Source organism: Ochlerotatus camptorhynchus, unplaced genomic scaffold (genome assembly GCF_037179485.1).
Source record: "Ochlerotatus camptorhynchus isolate MF236.1 unplaced genomic scaffold, CSIRO-AGI_Acam_v1.1 ptg000144l, whole genome shotgun sequence".
Classification (NCBI taxonomy): domain Eukaryota; kingdom Metazoa; phylum Arthropoda; class Insecta; order Diptera; family Culicidae; genus Ochlerotatus; species Ochlerotatus camptorhynchus.
In genome coordinates this window covers 631,572-644,479 of record NW_027040634.1, presented here as the reverse complement: position 1 = coordinate 644,479, position 12,908 = coordinate 631,572, and the positions used below count along the sequence as shown (strand labels likewise).

Here is a 12,908-nt window from a genome sequence, read left to right as displayed (position 1 = left end):
TAAGAGGGTCATTTGAATTTCTACCGACTCTTTCAGTAGCTCAAAAATTCAATAAACGAATGACTCTTTTAAAATAATCTTAGTGTCTGATCCCCAGAGAAGTCTTGCATATTTTAGAAAAAAATATCTCGAATTTCAAAGATGATTAGTGGGTTTCAGAGATATTCACAAAATTAAGGAAAACGCGGGGAACATTTTTTGTAGTTAAGTGGATCTCAATAGGACCATGACATATTTGGGAGAATTTCAAAGATCTTTTGAGGAGGTAAGGAAACCTCAGGAAAGATTTATTCAGGTGTTAAGAGAAGTTCATAATTATTTTGGAAATAGTGATAAAGCTTTGGAATCCTATTAAGATTAGGGAACCTCAGTAAAAGTAGTAGAAATTGCTGCAAAGTTAGGGAACCCTCACTATGGTTTTATGGTACTCTTGAGTTGTTCAGAGAACCTAAATAAAATACAAGAATCCTCAGAAAAGCTTTGAAAACATAAAAGTAGTTTAGGAAAATCGCGAGAAGTTTAAGAAAAGCTCATCTTCAAAACTCATTTGTGTTAATGAAAATTGGTCTGAAGGTGGGATTTGCTACTAAAACCTTAAAGTAGGACCTCCCTTAGCTCATTTGGTAAAGGCACTGCTAGAAAGCAAGGCCATACTGTAGGTGGCTGGGTTCGATTCCCGGTCCGTTCTATGAACTTTTCGGGTTAGAAAATTACTCGACTTTCCCCGGGCATAGGGTATGATTGTACTTGCCACACAATTATTACTAATGCAAAAATGGTAGAGGCATCGAAAACTCTCAATTAATAACTGTGGAAGTGCATTTACAAGCGATGCCGGTGAAGTAGTGGTAAGGGAAGTAAAGCCGTTGGTCCCCGGTTCATGAGTTGATGGGTCGATAGGTAGGGTCCAGGTGTGGGAGCTGCTTAGTTGGCATCGGTTGCATTGGTGCTCAGCACGGAAAAGAAGATCGATGGAAAACAAATCAAGGAAAAAATAGTGTATCTAGAACACTAAGTTGAGAGCACGCAATATGCTAAAATGCGATGAGCAATAAGCTTGAAATGCGAAGAAGAAGGGCGTTAATAATTAATCAATGATTAATGACTAATGATTAATCATAAGCATTCCGTATGATATTTCTCATCAATCTTTAACCATCTTAACAATGTGGCAATTAATTGAGATCAATGATTAAAAATTAATGTCTGAAAAGTTCATAATGTTTTTTGGTTAATCGTTAATCATTAATAACTTAAAACCCTGACTAAAATGCAGCTAAACTAGAATAAGATCCTTTTTATTCACCCGATTCAGTGTGACATTTTGGCTGGACTCTCTCCATTTGTGCATAAGTCAATAAGTCCTTTAGATATCGTAAAATAGAACGTTCCCGCGGATTTCACTTGATTTTTATTACAAGTTACTTGCAAGAACCCTGAACCTTAACGCAAGTTAGGAACCATCCGCAAATGACGTAGAAAATGTTTGAACATTTTTTAACTCCCACTCCCCCTCGTAGCGTATTTTGCTATACTTAATACATGGCCGGTTAAAACTTCAGCAGATCCTTCCTCACCCCTTACATGATACTTCATTTATGGATCGCCTCTTAGTGTACAATCAATAATACATCTATAACCATCCAGGAGTTCGTGATTATGAAAAGTTTTCCAAGCACGTATATGTTTTGGCTGTCAATTTGACCAAACGTTCTTCGGTAAAATATCCATTTGATCAAATTCCAATCGGCTACTTATATAGTATTTTGGGCAACTTTTCCGATTAAGTTAACGTCCTGTACCACCGGTTCCCATATGTCCTTAGAATAAGAGACAATTATGCGCCCACCGGCAGTGTAGTAGATAAATAAAAAAAAATCGAGTTGTTAAATAGAAAGGTCACAATCAAAGGAATCTTGATTTACTATCAAAACCAAACATTGCTGAAAACATCAATAAGTTTAATGTATAGGGCTGCCCAAGCAACACAGTCTGTCGTAAACGTGGTTTGCTCATGTTTCAAAATTATCAAATGTAAATATTGTATATAAAGCTAGCAAGTTTCCACCAAATACAATAAGTTAAAAATGTGTTATAAACAGGTAATTGAAAGTTGCAACACCATAACTTGAACAGAACTTTATAACTTCAACAGAACAAGTGTCTGTCAGAAAGGTTGAATATTTCACAAACAACAATAGAACGGCTCTAAAACAAGATGTTTTCCAAGCAATTAATATTTAACTTTTTTAAAACTGGGATTTCTTTTATTTTTCATTAAGTATGTATTATTTGGGATGACTGAATGGCGTTGGTAATTTTCATGTGAATAAAAGTAGAGTTAAACATGTTGACATAATTTAATTCACGTTTCCTTTACTGATATTACAACCAGCAGTAGAATGCAATCCATAAAAAAGCAAACATAACACGTAAAACGCTTTCGGAGCGTTAAATTACTTGATCCATGTGCAATCGACCCAATCAAGGTACGCGTGACTTTGTGCACAGGTAAAACTAGTTCATCTAAACCACACACACGATTGCAGTACTTGTGCATCCGCGTGCTCTAAATCTGCGATTCTAAAATTAAACGCTCCATCCTGCGAGTCAGTCAGTGTGCTATAGCCATGTACCTACAAACAAACAACCTGGTCAGACGGAACGACTCGTCATTTCGCTGATGCGAGCAGTTATTAGTCTGCGCCGCAGCAGCAGTAAACGAACGTGTGCGAGATGAATCTTTGCCAGTATGCCGTAGGGTGGTATTAAAATTTAGACTAGAAAATTACAAACGCATTAGGCTTTGAATGTGCGGGGGCATCCCGCAGGTTTGTTGTTTTCCGAATTCTCAAGGCTGCTTCGCTGTCTGTTCCACTCTTTGCATGCTGCAGCCAGTCGTCAGCAGATGTTGCGATTGAAAAAGCTAATTGAACCACGAAAAGCAAACAACGCGTGTCCGCTTCATTGGCGTGTGCGATAGTTTCATTAGCGTCATCAGCATAAGCAATAAGCATCAACACCAGGGTTAAGAGTGTTACCAACGATCGTTGGAATTCTTGCTAAAGATAGTCACGATTTGTATGGCTACCAATTAGATAAAAAGTTTCAAGGATTTACATTTTAGTTCCAGTCACTGGTGAATCAGGAGAATGAAAAAGCTGTTCAAAGTTAGGATTTGGATCCAATGGAACTTAAACTACCGTTAGGCTACATTTACTCTGATTTTGATTTACTTTATAGTAATTTTTGTTCAAACATAAAATTTCTTGATCCCGTCCATTTATCTAATTTAGATTAAATTTGCTACAAGGTGGGACAAGGTGGGTAACGGTGCAGGATGGGTCGACTAGTACATTTATTAATTTATTTGTTTGTAAAAAAACAGGTTCAATGCAACCCCAGTTATGGTTTGCTTTTTCAAACCAGCATTCGGGATACATTGATGTTGACAATCAAATAAATAATTAAATTAAGTACATGACTCATCTTTCTCACATTACCCTACATAAACTCAATCGGACAACTTTTCAAGGCAGTGTAGGTTTCCATAATATCTGAAGCAATGTGATGATACTCAAAGATGCAAGAATTTGAAAACAGTAGGGTAAAGTGGGGCAAGATGGGCCAGCTAGTAAATTTATTAATTTATTTGTTTGTCAATAAAAACAGGTAGATGGTTTGCTTTTTCAAACTAAAATTGGGGTAACATTGAACTTGTTGATGTAGGCTAAATAAAATCAACTCATTTTCCCCTACACTGCACTAAAATAGGGAGGAGAAAAATTATTCCGGCTTTTTTTCGTTATTTTGAAAATAATCTTTGCGACCAATACAAAAATCTTTTATTAGTGCATGTAGAAGTATTCAATTATTCTATAGGGAAAATAATGGAGTTTCCATTTCTGATTCAATTATCATTAATTCTGGGCCCTCCCACAAAGATCCTCATTCAATTGAAAAGATAAGCTATGTAAACTTTCCCTTCGAAGATACTGCACTCTAACATCAATCAATATTGGCCTATACACAGCAAAAAATAAATTTTAATATTACATCGACGAGGATGCACTTCAATCATGTCAAAAAACTCATGTAATTTTTATGGCCACACAAATAGACTAATGCAGTAAAAGCAACGTAATGTCAGTTCATGAGCTGTATGATTGATAATTTTGTCCTTTTTGGCAAGCAATATTACACGCAAACCAAAAATCTATTACAATGAATGTTAGTTCCGTTTCCTATCATCCTCTGTTCATGAACATCGCAACGAATGTTAGAAATTGACCATGCAGGCGATGTAATGGTTTTTTGTCTTTTTTATTTCGTGTTCCATCTACGCTTTCGACTATACCAGTAAGCTTGTAGAACGAGGCACATTGTAGAACATTGTAGAACGACGCACACACTTATCTCGAATCTCTCCAGCAGAAAAAGCATACGAAGTCGAGCATGCGAGAAAATGAGCGCTTCATGTTTGCTTTTAGGCTGACTAAGTTCCGAAGCATGGAGAGAGCAATGGAGAAAGCACAGGTCTGATAGTCGCAACGTCTGTGGTTCGAGTCCAGTCGGCAACCTTTTTTCTATTTTTTTCGACATAATTAATTTCACTCACTAATACACTCCACATTTTTTCGGTCTCCAATTTTCTTACATCGGACCGCAGCTAGGTATATCGCATCCTCGGTTCATGCGGTCTCCACTTACATCCTCTGATGATGAATCCCACATAATTGTAAGCGAATCTTACATCCACCGGTTGGGTGTAGTAACATAATCGTCAACAACCTTTGTTTTTTGCTTAATGAAGGCTTTGAAAATCCTTTGAATGTCAGACTTTGGCATTTTTTTAGATATCAAACTTTAAACTTTTCTACTACACTGAATAAATAAATCAACAGGAATTCATACGATTATCCTACATCTATAGCCACAATATATTCTTCGGAGTGAGTAGCATGTGATTCTCGTTAGAAAGTAACTCATAAAACAATCGTAAACAAAACTGCATATTACACAAAAAGCTCGAATGCTATATGAACTTTGTGATTACGGTACACGATAGATGTAGAAGTACGCGTAATTGTATAATACGATTTCTTATGGAATGAATTGTATTTAGATGCTTGCTTCGAGCTTTATAAGAATGATCGTATGAATATCATGCGTCAAGTTTTCTGAGTACACTCAAATTCTGTTTTATTGTCGTCCGTGTTTTTGATCGTATGGTCTCAAATTTCAACCAAATTTTGTGCAAATCAGAAAAAAAAAGAATTAAAGAAAATTATGGTGGTACTTACAATTTCTATACTCTTCCTAAATGAGGATGAACTCAAGTGAGTGTATTTGATTAGTTGAGAAAATTTCAAATTTTTCTTCTGGCATGCAAAACTTCAAGATTTTACTTGTCAAATTTTGAAATCTGTTTAAACAAATATATGAAATTTCACCCTTCAAACAAATCTTCAGAAAGTCTAATTTACCTTGCCCCCGTCCGCCCCATTTCAAAAGTAAACTATGATTTTACATTACTTTCCATTGTTTTCAGATGACTTATTCAAATTATTATTCAATTATTATTATACTAGGTGAAAGGCGACCTGCTGAATTTTATAATACTTGCCCACGGAAAATCATTCTCAAATCTCATTTATTGAGCCACGCTTGAGATTCTCATGCATATTCACACACTTACACTCACAACGCCGAAAAATCATTTCAGCTTTTAACTGATAAAAACCACGCGAACGTCAATTGATAGCATGCTTATGCATGTTTATAAGTTTAATGAATGGGAAAAAACGTTTAGTTTGGTATTTTCTCTTCTTTTAATCATAAGAGTTAGTTTAGATAATGTCGTTGAAATTTTCATTTAAGACTTTGAGTTTTAGATACTTTGAACTTTGGATAAATTTTAAAGTTATAGGATTTGAAAAAAATGATGAAAAATCAAATTCTATTATTTCATCTTTTTCCATGATCAATTCTTTCGAGAAATTTCGACAAACTAATATGAGAAATGGAAATCTCATATTTTGCAGAGATGTTTCTTTCTTTTATACGTGAGCAGTGCTCTACTGAAAAAAAAAAAATATCTATACAATTGACTGATCTTTTGTCCTTTTCGACCTTATGTCCTTTCAACCTTTTGTCCTTCATACTTTTTGTTTTTCGACCTTCTGCATAGATTCTCCTTGCATTATTAAAAAAAAAAAAACATCTTAAAAATTCTCTTCAAAATTCCTTTAGAGTTTTTCTAAGTATATGTTCGCAAAGATTATATAAATATCATCCTAGATTTTCCAACATATTGTTTCGGAATCTTCTATAAATAAACTCTAAATAAAAATATTTTTCCCTGATGAAGTTCTCTCCACAAATTTGTAGCATTTCGTTGTATAACTAGAGTGTTATGGCGAAAAATAGATGGAAGTGATTCTTCAATTCAATTCTTTGATTACGTTACATATATGTTTCTAATATTCGCTGTTTTATTCCTTTAGAAATACCTTGGATTTATTCCCAGAGTTTTCTTTCAATTTAGAAATCCCTTGGGAATCCCTTGCTAATAATACCAAATTTCAATGCCCTTGACATTGATCTTGGAATTTCCACGGATCTCTTCTCAGAATTTCCATTGATTTCTCCACGAAATATTTGTAGAGCTGTTTCTGGGGCAGTAACACCCAGTGCGAATATGTTGAATTTCACACCATTCGCAATCATCGAAATTAAACATTCTAAACACTATTTTTAACATAATTACAAACCAACACATGTCAAACCATGGTTGTGCTACATTCAGGCATGGAAAATCATTTACATTCATTTCATACATTCATTTACATTCATTTGCCTCCAACTTTTTTCATCAACAGCATTCCGCAAAATGATGTATAGAGCTTTTGTAGGTTTTGTTATTAGCTACAACTCAAATCTGTATCTCTTATGCATCACGAACTAGAGCGGGCAGAACTTGTTTCTGTTTTTCAGTGAATGTAAAATACATTCACTGAAAAACAGTAGTGGCTTCTGTTCGCTCTGGTTCGTCATGCATCTGAGATACGGATTTGACATGTTAACAACAGTTGTAGCTAATAACCAAACCTACAAAAGCTATATACATAATTTTGCGGAATGCTGTTGATGAAAAAAGTTAGAGGCAATTGAATGTAAATGAATGCACAAAATGAATGCAAATGATTTTCCATGTCTGGCTACATTACTCCGAATACCGTTACCCCGAATGGCCACTTCCCCGGATGAGATTATGCCTTCTTTTGTTTGCTTCTCGTTCCTACCACATTAGGGGTAATGGCTTGCGGGGAAGTGACATTCGGGGAAATTCAGCACAATCCAAACCGCACGCACAACCAAGTCACGTATAGCCTTTTTGAAATCAATAGGCATAGAAACTTTGTTAACTGAAAAAAAAAAAAATCATTCAGATTCTCTCTTACATCTTCTGCCGCTACATTAATTCGTGCAACTTGTAGCAAAAAAATGTGGTCTAATATTGAAACGTGTAAAACGTTTTCAAGATGGAGATCTCAATAGACACCTACGAATCCTCCGAGATTTTCAACTAAGCACTTAAGTAACCATGAATGAAGATTGGATCGAGGCCAAGACTAACTTTAATGTTCCCTTTGAAGTGGTTGAATCCAATCGCAGCATATGGGAAGAAGGCGGGCCTAAAATTCGTCCAGGATCACTCGTGTTTTACACCGATGGCTCCAAAATGGGGAAATCTACCAGAGCTCGGATCATAGGCCCAGGAATCAAAATCTCAATTCCAATGGGACAGTGGCCTACAGTTTTCCAGGCAGAAATACATGCTTTTTTAACATGTTTGAATATTTCTCGATGAACATTTCAAATGGTCCTATCTGCTTTGATCGATTCTCTTCATCGACTTTCTCTTTTCATAACCACTGCTATGTAAACAGATTTCGCGCTAAGTCTACCACATAGTTTGATAAAGGAGGTTCTTATCTAGCAACCAAAACGTCAAATACAACAGGGAAAGGTTTTGCAGCTGAGTTATTGACCAAAGAGAAAGTCGATGAAGAGAATCGATCAATGCAGATAGGACCTTTTGAAATGTTTATCTAGATTTGTTTGACTAGAAAATACAGACATGTCAATATCTGTATTTTCTCTGATGGTCAAGTAGCACTGAATGCACTGGATACAGCTGGCTACAAATAATAGTGTTAACCTATACTGGGTACCCGGTCACTGTGGTATAGAGGGTAATTTTAGCAAGAATTAGCTCTTCAACTGATTTCATCGGGCCTGAGTTGTGGGGTATCTACATCCTGCTTAAAATCCGAGCTTAGAATATGGAAATCATCGATGATTGATGCCAATTGGAGAGATCTTTCAGCATATCAAAAAGATTCATTACACCTTGTAATAGACCCACGCGCAGCCCACTCAGCTTGAAAAAAGTAGATCTGAGTACGCTGAATGGTCTATTCACTGAACACTGTCCAAGCAAATATCACCTTAAAAAATAGGTAAGCTGACATATGATACATGTCGCTTCAGTAATTTTGAAGTTGAAACTTCGGAACACCAGCTGTGTCAATGTAGTGCATTAATTCAGTGAAGACTCCGGTTTCTCGGTAAGGGTGTCCTAATGCCTAACGAGATATGGTCTACTGAACTAAAAACGGTAACGAACTTCATTAAGGAAGTTAACCCTTCTTGGGGTGAAATGCATAGTCATAGTGCGACTATCACTCACATTCATAGTGATGGAACGAACTTACGGTGCATATATATCAAACTGAAGTATACCTCAATAGATCTAATTACTGGTCGCAGTGGTTTTATTCTCCTAAAAAAGAAGAAGAAGACATCTTAAAATGTACTTTTACTTATGATGTTTTTAACAGTTTTTGCATTAAAAAAAATATTTCATTCTTTCTGCATTAATCTTTTATGAATAGGCAATCCAGTTTCGCACACCTTTGTGTCAAACTTTATTTCGAATGGATGATCCTTTTTTTTGCTATGGTATATTTGACAATATGGAATACGCCATTTTGAAAAAATTGGCGGTAGTCAAAATGGGCGAATTGCAGCACAAACTTGGTTCGTTGCTCCTAGCAAACAATTATGCGAAGTTTCATTTAATTAGGATAGGATAAAGTAAAATAGATTTGTCATTCGGCGTGGATTTCCCTAACTGGAAAAAAAAGTCAAGCAGTTTCTTTGTCGCATCGATTGTGCCTGATATCAAAATCGAAATTCTTTCATTAAAATTTATTCCAAGTATTCCACTTGCCAAGCGGAGCACAGGACACAAGACTTCAGGAAATCAGGACACTACATTGTTAGTAAATAGGAGAGGATATGCCGGGATATGCGTTTACCTATTAACGTCATTGAGTGCTCAATTTTGGCCAAACGCTGCTCTGAAACATGATGAATCATCATGCAAAAAGTTAGTGCTCAAGGACTTAATTTACGCTCATGACGATAATAGGTAAAAATATAGCCGAAGCCGTCATTTACATTAGTCTTTGACGAATTCCTTATGCTGTAAGTTCTTTCACAGGGCTATTAATTTGTTTCGAATTTTCTATTTTGTGAAGCCATATTTCCTGTACTTTAATCAATAATCAAAACTTTGAACTATTATTGAAATAATTGGGGAATTGTGAAATTGTAATGTAATGTAATGTAAATGACTGAGCAAGTCTTAATCAATCGAATGCTTACAAATTGAAAGTGCAATTACGAAGTTATTGCACTTTTTCAAGTAAGCTCTTCATTGTGACACCAGTTGTGGCCCATATTGACCTATTTGAACCTTGCAGCGATACCATCATATCTCAATCATAACGCCTGCCACTATCGTACAAAGATCGGTCAGTGTTGTTAATTTCCTCTAATTGCACCCAGGGCTAAGCTCTGCACTGCATCCGAAAGTACGAAGAGATGCACTCATCTTCAGGCAGAAGGAGATCTCTCTGTCACCGTCTCACTCTCTTCCAAGTGACATCATTCCGTTCCATTCAGCACGCGCGGGGTTCATCACCGCTTGCATTCATGCTTCGAGCCCAAACAAACAGCAACATCGAACGTGACCGTGACAGTGGGTGTCTTATTGCTTCCACAGAAAACGATACATTGTTGAACATTAACGGTCAGTCGTGCGGTAGTGGAGTGATACACTGCGAATCGGTGTGATTTATCTCGTCTCGGGAGACAGTCATTGATTGCCATTACCTTAGCTGCATCCCAGTGTGAGCCGTTAACCGAAGAGGAAAGTGATACGTTGCAGACGGAATGGTCTGCTGAGTGTTGCAGATTCTCGGCTGAAGTTTCATTGTCATCAACAGGACAGGACTGAGAACAGGAGTAAGTGCCGGGAGAGATGGCCAAAGCGGCAATGAAACCCAACCAGAAGGAACCGTTCGAGGATTATCTGAGTAAGTTATTTGAGAGTGTTTGGAAATTTTGTTTTCGCTCGATGGCGCCTAAGCGTCGCTAATTTATCCACTAGAAAGAAAGGGTCCGAGGATAAACATGAGTCTTTGTTCTGGTGGTGCTCGCTGGAATTCGTCATATTTCAATTAGCGTTGTGACAGTTTTATTTTTGCTGCATTAATTGGAGAATGTTTTAATTTATAACAGAGAACGAAACGGGACTAGTCTCTCAAAATGAATGCTTAACTGAACACTCGTTCAATATTCAGTGCACTTAAAGTTCAAATGACAATTTATGTAAAATTTCTCCCATCGAGAAATTCCATTGACCACTTAAGTTCCATCTAGATGCGAAGCACGACGTAGGCAACCGTCCCGCGTTTGACGTTTGCTCTGTCTAGAGTTTAGATGATGGGGCAGTATTCCCTGTGGACACCGGTGCTTTACATAGAAGTCACACACAGAGAGCGTGGATAAAGAGAGTGTGCGCGAGCAATCAAGTTACACTGATCGAAGAAAGGTGATCGATCAGTTTGAAGTGTCGGCATTAAATGTCGATCGCAGATTTACGAGTGTTTATGTTCCCATTTCCGGCGGCGTGCGGTTTTTCTCCAGTCATGTTCGAGCCCAGCATGATAGCTGTCCTAATTTGAGGTGATACTGAATCGTGGACTGTTTTGTGTCATGCCAAAATTTGATGAATAATATCTATTTGATGTACTGATGTTGATTGGGATTTCGCAGAATCATGTTGTTCGACTATAATGAGCACTTCCAGGCCAAATAGCATAAATATTATTTCAGTCTCGACCTTCACCGATAAGTATGAAACTTTGCGTGATTGCTTGTTTTGGTCAATCAGTCACATTTGAAAATTGTTTACCAATATTTACTCAAAAAAAAACTCCTTTCGTATTTTTCTGAAAAGAAATGATTTTTTCCTATAACTTTGTCGCAGACTCATTTCGACTGGAAATTACGTTTTCGGCTAATGAAAAATATCAAAAAAGTCATTTTGAACTTTCTTACGGAATTCAATTCGAATTTTGGCAAAAATGTGAATGATTGTTCAACCCAAGTAACATTGCAAGTTTTTTCAAGGCATTCTTCAAGTCCAAATCATGGTATACAGAACCTTCATAAAACCCATATTGTTACTTGAGCAAAACAAACAATTATGCAAAGTTTCATGCAAATCGGAGAAGGTCGAGTCAGATCGATTCGTCATTTGGCATGAAACTACTCTAATTTGATTTTCTTCCGAATACTTTATCGAATACAGCAATGTTGTAGATGAAAAAAGTTCCGACAAGAATATAGGGGATATGGCTCTAATGTTGGCCTATGGATCTAAGATTGGGCCCATCGCTAAAAATATGCTATTTGTCAATTTTATCTAGATGAACGCGTCATTGGGACGGTACTAATGTATATTTTTGGTTGCTATTGAAAATTTAGTCGATTGCTGAATTTATGTATGGGCCCAAATTAGGAACACTAAGGCCGACATTACATACATTTCCCCTTGCTATGGCAATGTGTAAAAGGTTAAAAGACAATGAACCACAATTTTGGGATTTCTAGTAATTGTCATGTGCACAGTCAGTTACTACCGAAATGAGTTCAAATTTTGCGAGGCTATTCAGGGCCGGGGAACCGGTTGAGTACGGATCGATCATTTTAAATTATGAAGCACTCTAAAGGTTGAATACGAAAAAACCGGACACGAAAATCTTGGGGTTTAAAAATGCGTTTTATTGTTCATACCTCAATGTTACAGCTGTTACATTAGTCGGTATAAGGCTTATTGTTTCAGTCTTCTTTCTTACCATAGGCCGTTGGTCGAAATTTTCTTCGTGCACGACCCATCATCTTTTGTACGAGCCCCGAGCCCTGTTCCCACTTGTTTGGCTGCCAAATTCAATTCCAGCTTGAAATCCTTCAGGTAAATTGCAGCACCTTTTTCCTTCAGTATGTGCTTCACAATTCACCAGTATTTCTCAATTGGCCTTAGTTCCGGAGTATAGGCCGGATTCATCTCCTTGCGAACCACCATGACGCCTTTTTCGCTGTACCACTGTTTGTTGGAATTTGAGTAGTGGCAGCTTGCCAAGTCCGGCCAGAATAGGCAATGTACCTCATGCTGCTCCAGAAAAAGACAGTAGTTGCTTCCGTAGGCAAATTTGCTGGTTCATGGTCCCAGAAGTAACGTAAGTTTCGTTCTTCCGGTCAACCGAGGTATAAAATTACTGGCCAGGAATTCGATCGAAAACTGCCAGGAGCGGATAGACCGGGATTTCCGTTTAGAGCGTGCTGGATCGAATCACGACGTGCTTGCTCCGGTGAAGCCATAATGTAAATAAATGAACTTATCCTGATAACCAATGCCTACTGTGATTATATACACTCTTAGCTTAATTCAGTGAAATTAAAAAAAAATGTGTCCGGATTTTTTCCTTGCT

At 37.1% G+C, this 12,908-nt stretch overlaps 2 protein-coding genes across 6 annotated transcripts in view; one reads left to right on the top strand and one right to left on the bottom strand.

The window, feature by feature from the left end:
• Window positions 1–12,908, bottom strand: part of IKKbeta (I-kappaB kinase beta) — a 526,241-nt gene that overhangs the window by 344,769 nt on the left and 168,564 nt on the right. The gene's annotated exons all lie outside the window — the stretch shown is intronic.
• Pax (Paxillin) overlaps window positions 1–12,908 on the top strand; it is a 198,687-nt gene that overhangs the window by 121,108 nt on the left and 64,671 nt on the right. The window contains exon 1 of one of the 5 annotated variants that reach the window (XM_065221557.1): window positions 10,136–10,448. The exons of the other annotated variants lie outside the window; for them this stretch is intronic. Within the exon in view, the coding sequence (XP_065077629.1) occupies window positions 10,394–10,448 (55 nt within the window). The 5' untranslated portion in view covers window positions 10,136–10,393. Of the gene's footprint in view, window positions 1–10,135; window positions 10,449–12,908 lie in introns of those variants that run through there. 5 annotated transcript variants of the gene reach the window in all.